At 31.8% G+C, this 9,771-nt stretch overlaps 1 protein-coding gene and 1 non-coding gene across 2 annotated transcripts; one reads left to right on the top strand and one right to left on the bottom strand.

The window, feature by feature from the left end:
* The first annotated feature begins 4,194 nt into the window (after nucleotides 1-4,194).
* Nucleotides 4,195-4,266, top strand: Trnap-agg. Its single transcript has one exon. It is a non-coding gene; the product is annotated as a tRNA-Pro (tRNA).
* A 3,379-nt stretch (nucleotides 4,267-7,645) lies between these two features.
* Nucleotides 7,646-9,242, bottom strand: LOC125074027. Its single transcript, XM_047685205.1, has 2 exons — nucleotides 9,214-9,242; nucleotides 7,646-8,598 (listed from the first exon to the last, which is right to left on the bottom strand). The coding sequence occupies exon 2, from the start codon at nucleotides 8,568-8,570 to the stop codon at nucleotides 7,680-7,682; it is 891 nt and encodes a 296-aa protein (XP_047541161.1). The 5' UTR covers nucleotides 8,571-8,598; nucleotides 9,214-9,242; the 3' UTR covers nucleotides 7,646-7,679.
* Nucleotides 9,243-9,771: the final 529 nt, after the last annotated feature.

Below are 9,771 nucleotides of genomic sequence, written 5' to 3'. Positions count from 1 at the left end.
CTTTTCGAGCTTGGAGGTGGATGTTCCCATGGTATTTGTTTACGTTGGTACGGTATGAAGAATAATTGGCATTATAACAATGAACATGTTTAATATTTAATTTGACATTCCAATGACAAACAAAAACCTTAAAAAATAAAACTTTTCGTATCATTATTTTTGAGCCTAATAGCTTAGACACCAGTAAAATATATTAAAAAAAAATTGACATACCTAAATGAATTTAAAAAATATAATAAATTGATATTTCATTTTTTTTTTTTTTAATATTACCGTTGATAAAAAATAATTTTAATGTTCGGCTTGCCTCGAAGAAATTTCCATTGACATCCAGTATTTTTAATTGCTAAAAAAAGGTTTGAAATTAATACAAAATCCAATACATGTTTCCCCTGAGCTGTATGCTAGAGACCTTAATTACTAACGCCATGTAAAAAAAAGTTCACGGTTCACGGGATTTTAAATCTCGAAATTGATGTTTATTAAAACAATTTATATTTAATTTCAATCAAATATTAAACATGGAGTAAAATTTAAAAAAAAAGTTTTCTTATTATTGTAACTATCGACGCGCCCCGGCTTCGCACGGGTTCAATTTATACACGAAAACATTTAATATTAATTTTAAAGCGTTTCGTTACGTTATTACGGCATATTTATTTTATAACGTTCATTTATTTATTAGCTGTACAAGTATGTCATAAATAAGAAATATAAATAGCCATTATATTGTGTAACAGATTGAAATGTGTCTACTGTTTATGGATTCAAATTTGAATAATTTAAACTCAACGAAGGTCAACATTTTATTGTAACAGTTATCCGAACGACCGTTTCACAGAGACTTTTGTCGTTACATCATTTTGAAACGATGATAGTGTAAAAGACAATTTATTTATAATAATATATTTAATTAATAATTATAATATACATTTACTTAGTCTGAACAAGAAACAAGTAATGCAATAATTAAATTTTTCAAAGTTTTTGAGTACAGTCTGGTCATCCTAGTTAGATTTTGTTTTAACTCTTAAGAAGGCTTAAAGTGTTTCCGTGCGTTTGTTTTATACTATTTATTAAATAAATAATATTGTGCGTGTCACAGTAGATGCAATATATCCAAATTATTTAAATAATTCCTATTGCAATATCGTAATTTTGATATCGTAATTTGATTTTGTTAGCGTTTATTACAAACCTAAATTAAGGTTTTAAATTAAAAAAAAAAAGTGCATGTTTTCGATTAGAGAAACTAAGTGAACAAATGAACATACACAACATAAGGTAACGTACGTAAATAGTGATTGCTTTACATAATTTAAGATTACCCTAGCAGACAAAACTGTCTAGACTAGTCTAGACTCTAAACCTAGAAAACAACACATTATATAACATCATTGAAAAGTGATAAAATTAAACCAATATTCTTGTATCACGTTAAGAAGTAATTTCATAATTACGCGAAGCAAAACCATATGATACAACGTCATTGTTATGCGAGTGAAAATCGCGGCAAAAAGTTGAATTTCGCGTTCAATTGCTGGGAAAATTAATCTGGTACCAGTGAACGACTTGTATTGCGGATTATTTTGTTGTTGTTCGAAATTCAAATTTAAAAATAACGTTATCTACATATATGAAGAATTTAATAACGCTAAAATAATAACGCATATTCAATATTCATGTTATTAACCAAAAGTGTTTTAATAAAAAAAAAAGAAAGTAGACGTCTTTTTTATTTGTATGTTACACTCAGATGTTGTAATGTATATTTTGTTAGAGTGGCTGTATAGCTTTGCCTTTGCCTTTCTGAATAGGAACGATCTTAGCATTGCTAAGTCACTGTGTGTACGAAAATATCCACATATAGAATATGAACTATTTTTTAATTTTATTTTTAATATCGTTTTCGTTTGTAATAATGCTTTATGTATTATTTTTTATGCTTAATTTTTGACAATTAAATTATAATATTTACGTTTTTGTGTTAATACTTTTTTACTTACTGGATTTTTTTACCTTATCTTACCTTACCAAATAATGTATCGTTAATATTTTTTTAATTTAATAGGTTAGCGGACGGCCAATGGTCGACCTGATGGTAAATCGCCGCCCATAAAAATTGGCGCCGTAAGAAATATTAACCATTCCTTACATCACACATCTGCACAAAATAGTACATGGAGTCATAGATTGTAGTAATCTGTTGCTAAAGATTTAAGTTAATTCTCCTTCTCGTATGGCCCGTATAAAAGCATATAACTTATTTAATATTCCTACATTTCAATCAAACTTAGGCCATAACGCCGCTGTTCCAAGGCTCTGTACACAATGTAATATATTTTCTACAAATAATAATGACCTCGATATTCATCGTTACAGTTTGTCCAAATTCAGAGTGCGTCTAACTAAACTTTTAACCTAACACAAAAAAAAAAATTAATTAAAAAGCTATTCTTAATTTTTAAATTACTAATTTATATTGTATTTAAATTATTATTTAGTGCATGCCGTCGTCTCCTATAATTGAAGGAGCACACAACTTGTAACCCTTATATTGTATAATTTTAAGAATATTTATATAGTGTGTATCTTTTGTTGGAGATTCGAGAATTAAATAAATAAATCACCAATACGCCACCAACCTTGGGAACTGAGACGTTTTGTCTCTCGTGCCTGTAGTTTTACACTGGTTCATTACCCATCGAACCGAAACACAACAATACACAGTATAGCTCGGAGTTAAATATATGATGGATGGGTGACACCTAACTGGATGGGCTTGCACAAAGCCGTAGCACCAAGTATGTATAGAGTTAAAGTTAATAAAGGTAAATTTTAATTTTGTTCGATTAGACTCTCACAAGCATCGATATGATGTTAAATAAAATAATGGAGAGCAACCATCGTCTCCGAATGTAGATTCTAATCGCCCGGTGAGACCTCTGTAGTAACATTTTTCCACAAATTTAATTGCAGAACGTCATAAGTGGAACATAATACATTCTTTTTTACTAACGTTAATTCGCCTTTATTATTGTTGAAATTAATTCCTTTTAAATCTTAATTATCTACTTCTCTAAAAAAATCTATACAAGTATTATAAATGCGAAAGTAACTCGATCTGTCTGTTGCTCTTCCACGATTAACCACCCAACCGAAATTGGTGAAATTTTGTATGAAGCAAAATTGCGCTCCAAGAAAGAACATAATTTTATTATTTAATATTTAACCGCCAACCCGCATTGGAGCAGCGTGGTGGAATATGCTCCAAACCTTCTCCTCAAAGGGAGAGGAGGCCTTTATCCCAGCAGTGGGACATTTACGGGCTGCTAATGCTAATGCTAATGCTGATCACCGACCCTAAAACGCGAGCGTAGTCGCAGGTGACAACTAGCGTTCTGTAAGGAGGCGCCGAGATGGCCCAGCGGTTAGACCGCGTGCATCTTTACCGATGATTTCGGGTTCAAACCCAGGCAGGCACTACTGAATTTTCATATGCTTAATTTGTGTTTATAATTCATCTCGTGCTCGGCGGTGAAGGAAAACATCGTGAGGAAACCTGCATGTGTCTAATTTCAACGAAATTCTGCCACACGTGCATTCCACCAACCCGCATTGGAGCAGCGTGGTGGAATATGGTCCAAGCCTTCCCCTGAAAGGGAGTGGAGCCCAGCAGTGAGAAATTTACAGGCTGCTAACGTAATGTAATGACTAATATACTAAATAGCAACAATACGTTTATTTATAATTTACAAATGTTGTTTATTTGTCTTTATTCCTCTGCTGGTTGAAATAGCCTTAATGTAAAATAGCCAACAACGAGGTATTAGTTGATCACAACTTGTTAAAAAGGCTTAACAACAAACAGAGATAGGAGTTTCTCATATATGTTTTTAATTTCTTAAAGTAACTTTATCTACTCTGGTCGTCAAACGCTTTTTTTTACTCTTTGGTAGCTTTTGACAAATTTTAGTGTTATAAAAAAAAAATGGCAAAAATGTACTTAAAATTGTAATTTATTTTTATGTTTCCTGCAAATTTTTGAAGATGATTTTAGTTGAATTTCGTCACTTGGAGTGAATTATAGTGATATTAGTTATGTTAGACGTCTTTGATGTTTTTAATACAATGAGATAATACAGACTTATGAATTGTAGAACTATATGTAATATTTCAGATGCTAAGGTATCTGGCTCGTTGGTCTAGGGGTATGATTTTCGCTTAGGGTGCGAGAGGTCCCGGGTTCAAATCCCGGACGAGCCCAAACCAAATTTTGCAATTTATTAGTGTGAATTTATTTTGTACATGTCATTTTAAATATTGCTTCTATATAAACGTTATGAAGTTATATTTATTAAAACCAATTTCATTTTTTTTAGCAATATTGAAAATAAACATATTTATTGCACAGCAATTTTTTTTTATTTCAGGTAAAGGAATTTATGGAATCAAGGTATACATAAATTATTAAATATTTTACAAAGTATAACATAGTTTAAATTTGAAGTATGTAATATAATTTTATTTGATGCTTCGATCAATTAATTTGAAATTATTTTTTAGTAACGCCATCTAGTGTCACCATAAGGAAATACGTTAATAGTTATTGAGTGCTCACATAGATGGCGCTGTAGCTCATTGCAGAAGAGCTAAGTAATGATTACTAAGATTGTGGAATATTTTGTTTCACTGTTCGCTTGTATAAATATCAAAATAGAAAAGATTTCATAAACGTAATTGGTTTTGTATTTTATTGATCATTTATATCTCATATTAGTATAGTATTAAATGTGTCTAGTAATTGTATATGTATTAGAAAATGTTTAGAGATTTCATACATTTATGAACTTGTTCTTCTTAAATTTCTTGACAAAAAAAAATCTTATAACTTTTTTTACTAACCCGGGGTTTGAAGCCAGAACCTCGACGAACAGCCTCACAAGCTAACTACTACAAAAGCCATATAGCATATATAACATAGAACATATACATATTTATGTACGTAATAATATAATACGTGATTTGTTAATTTTGAAATCAGAATGCGAGTTGTATATATTTTTTTATTGTATATGTCCATCACCGATAGATATTTTTTGATGTTCCTTAAGAAATTGTAATTCTTCTGCGCTGAATAGAGAATTCGAATTGGACTGCCTTTAGGCGACTTTCATTTTGATTTTTTTATTTCTCGGATTTATTAAAAAAAAAATGATGATGGACTTTGGCCTTTTTTGAAGTAGGCTTAGATTTTATTCCACCACGCTGCTCTTAACTTGCTTTCTATCGGCATGCAAATTTCCTCACGATATTTTCCTTCGAGCACGAGATGAATTACAAACACGAATTAAGATAAAAAATCATTGGTTCGTTTTTATACTTAACATATGAAATATTCAATTAATTTATAAAAAGTTTTACGCCGATTACGTTATAAATGAATAATTTATTTACTCTCGTAAGTGATTCATTTACTAAGAAATTTGCGTTCTCGTCATTCCATTCGCCGGTGAAATGTTTGTTTATGAAGTGTATACGTCGCAGACACCTTGTTAAATTGGCCATTCAATGTAACGCCCGGCCACTTTAATAACGGAAGCGCGCCGTTCTACCAGCGGACTGAATGACAGCAGTTTTATTTATTTTTTTCTTTTATTAAATTGGGTGATAAAATCGCCTCTGTTAACCCTCTTAACTCTTTGTTGCCTTGTCAGTCCCTTAGTGTATTTTTTAAGGAACCAAAGGAGTTTTTGGTAAACAACATTATTTTCAGGAGAATCCCTATTGTATTAATGGAAGTAGAATTGACTGATTGGTCTTTTTTAATATATCATATTAGTAAAACAGTAAAATTACTTATGTCTAAATCTCAATGTCTTTGATTTGATATAGCAGTATATATAATATTTGACAGAACGCCGGGAGACTATGTTAGAGTAAGGTCTATGGATTCTTTAGTAATAATCAGTAACTAATGTAAATAGCCTTACATAATAATAATGTAAATATGAGCCGAGATGGCCCAGTGGTTAGAACGCGTGCATCTTAATCGATGATTTCGGGTTCAAACCAGGCAAGCATCACTATGTGTTCCCAACCTTCTCCTTAAAGGGAGATGAGGCCTTAGCCCAGCAGTGGAAAATTTACAATTTTAATTTACAGTTACTGTAAAATGTATGTAAAAATGTAAATAGTATCTAACTACACAAGACTAAGAACTCAATAGTGATAATGACACAAGCTGCTTGTCATTTCATTAAATGACCAATTTAACCAAGTGACTACGACATACACAAGCGATGTCTCAGACAGACAACGTGTTCGTAAAGAATGCTCATTGCACTCTCATCGACATATTTTATTTATCGATAGTATTATGAAATAATTACTAAGCATAAATTTATAAAAATTGCAAACTAAGGGTTTATGTAATACAGGAAATAGCAGAATTATTCAGTTCGAACCGGATTTCAAATTCTATTGAAGACACGCTCGTTATATACAATAAAATGTAATTCACGCTCGTCACGTCAATAGCCTTAATATATAACGTTATATAATCTATATATATATATATATATATATATATCACTTACAGATTTATCAACAGATCTCAGAAAATATAACACCTACAAACTTGATATTTGGCAGGTAGGTTCCTTATAGGGTGTAGACATCCGTGGATTTAAAAACAAAACTCCTCCCCTAAAGGGTTATCTGTGTTGGAAGCTTGTGTCTTATAAATTTCGCGTGGGTAATGCCGCAGGTTCAGCTAGTAATATTATATTCTACAACCTGCTCCGAAACGCACGACATATTCTGGTATAAAAAGTCAAAATATAACTATTTAATTTGAGTATGCTTTTACAAGTACTTTTAAATCGTCATTTTGAAGAACTGTACTGAACGTAAAGCTACCACCGGTTGAGAAGGTAGGATGACATGAATCTCTTTTCAGTTAAAAACAATTATATATAACGAAGCTGTTGCCCACCGCTTTGCTCGCGTGAAAGTTGAATATATTTATATTATATAAATACGTATCTACTGATTTTAATCAGTATCCTCAAAATAGAGTTTCATGTTTCTAACTTAAAAAATGTTTGACTTTCATACAAATTTTCGACTATTATTTCACCCCCTTATGGGAAGAATTTCCAAAATTCCTACCTTAGTGAGTGTCACAATTAAACGATCCTACTCACCAAATTCCATGGCCCTAACTTTAATAGCTTACGCTCGGCGATAATGTATCAGTCAGTCACTCAGGACGTGTTATTTTATAAGTATAGATATCTTGCCTGGAAGTCAACAAGTATTAGCTCCACGTTTTTTTATCATCTATGCAATCATGTTCTGAATAATATGCCTTATTTATTAATGTATTTTTAAACAAATTTGAATTTATGAATCGGTAAAGTTAAATCTGCGGCATTTTATTATAGAAACGGATACTTAACCCCAAGATAGATTTATTGACTTTGCGAAGTGGTTAACTAAGGCATATTGGTTTAGTAGATTTTTAAAAATAAATAGTCTACTTAAAAAGTTCCAAGAATATAAACATAATATCTGGACGAATATATAATATACGAAAATCAAACACTGAAGTTCATACGAATATTTTTATTATTTTTTTACATTTATCAAAATTAATTTATTTAAAAATTCCCATATCAAATTCCGCTCATGAAATAGTCATCGGGTGGACAGGGATCGTTCGTATCGATGGGTCTATATCTATATATCTTACCTTTAGTACCGATAATAATATTATTTCGATGATCAAACGCCATGCCGGTTATTTTGAATCCAAGCTGACCAATTTTAACTGGCAACACGCTAGCCGTTGACAACTTGAATAAGGAACCTTTCACAGCGACGATGGCTTCATCGTTAACGTTGAGACGTAACACATACTTCAATTGTCTAGTAAAACCCTTATACTGTATTGGTTCGTATAAATCATTTGAAAAAAAGTACAATTTGCCGTCAACGTATTCGTAAAATGCATTCCCTTTCGAATCCAAAATGAAATTGTACGCTTTGGGTATTTTATCGTATCGCTTTATTGCGGCTGAGCCGTTTACGAAACGAAATATTTCGTGATTCACGCCGGTTGTTATGTACATCCGATTGTCGGTTTTGTCAATAAATATGCTACGTATGTCATCGTCTCCTATTGGTCGCTCTGCTGTTATTTCTGAATGCGAATAATCGTAAGTGATTAATCCTTGATTTGTTCCGATATAAATGATATTGTTCACGCCATCTATACCCACGCACTGGCCGATAATATCATCAGAAACTGGCAGTTCCTTGATCCCCAAGGAGCCGTGTTTCAAAAGATATATGCCTTTGGTGTAATTTTTTTTATGCAGAACGAAAAATATGTGTTCTGTTCTCGGGTCTATGGCTATTCCCGTAGGATAGCCATCGATGGTGGCTATTAAATGTCGCTTGTAGTAATCGTTACCTATTTTCGTTCGTTCGCATTTATCCGTCGTAACGTTTGAAATGAGGACGATAAGTGATATCGAAGCAAGCACTTGCTTTATCCCGAACATTTTGATTTCATGTCAGTCGTGGATTTCTCTGTAAAATAAAATATAAATTTTAACAATTATATTGTTTTTTTTTTATGTATTTGGTAGGCGGACCGGCAAGTGGGCCACCTGATGTCAAGTGGTCACCACCGTCCATAGACATTGGTGCTGTTAAAAATATTAACTATTCCTTACTGTGCCACCAACCTAGGGATGCTATGTCCCTTGTAGTTACACTGGCGCAGTCACCCTTCAAACCAGAACACAAAAATACCAAGTATTGCTGCATGAACAGAATATCTGATGAGTGGTAACTACCCAGACGGATTTTCATAAAGTCCTACCACCAAGAAATGAAAGTAGAAAGTAATGTGGAAACCAGTTAATTCGACAGCTAAGCAAAGATATCCTCTTCTTTTAATGAGGGTATGAGTTTATTCTACGACACTGGTAGAATGAATTAGGGAACTATAAACAAAAACTAAGCTTAAACACTTAAATATCTTTCTTCAGATTTTATACCATGACTTCTAAACGAATAGCTAGTAACCAACTTATATGATTTCAGTGATTCCAGTTTTAAACGACGTTTTTACGTAATTGCTAATTATTTTACTAATAATTAATAAACACGTAAGGGAATATTAATTCCAAGTGAATTTACCTGATTGGTTGACGTGCACTTTCTTAAGATCAAATGTGTAATGAACTAAACCGAGTGGAGTCTTTATAAAACATAGCTATTGTGTCAGGTGTCTGTCTGTTTGTAAACACTATCCGTTTAGCTTCGTATATATATATCCTGTTCAAAAACAGTTTAGTTTTGTTATTATTTCTATCTAATTTCATTGTTTGATCGTAAAGGACATTTCAAGGTCAAACATGGTCCTTCTAGAAGGATATTCTGTTATCTTAACTTTAAGTATAAATGTTTTGAATGAAATATATTGAGACGCGTTTTAGAAATAATAACTTTATTTTTTGTCAATGATTATTTTTTTCGTATAACACAGCCTTTTTTAGAAACAATTTGCTGTCCATGATCGTGTGTTGATTTAAAAGTCTTAACAGATTGTACAAAATGAATGAGTTTAAGTATATTTATTTATAGGTAACAAAAATAGGTATAATATTACATTTTCACTTACTTCAGATATAAGGTATTTAAACAAAAAAATTTAATTTTTAAGATAATTCGATGTCAAAACGTTTTAGTATTAGG

The sequence above is a fragment of the Vanessa atalanta genome, chromosome 26 (genome assembly GCF_905147765.1).
Source record: "Vanessa atalanta chromosome 26, ilVanAtal1.2, whole genome shotgun sequence".
Lineage (NCBI taxonomy): Eukaryota > Metazoa > Arthropoda > Insecta > Lepidoptera > Nymphalidae > Vanessa > Vanessa atalanta.
The sequence above is the reverse complement of the archived record's forward strand: the minus strand, read 5'-3'. Positions and strand labels throughout refer to the sequence as shown.

What these genes read in the sequence shown, in the direction of transcription:
- LOC125074027 (XM_047685205.1), bottom strand. Translation starts at nt 8,570, where the DNA reads ATGTTCGGGATAAAGCAAGTGCTTGCTTCGATATCACTTATCGTCCTC.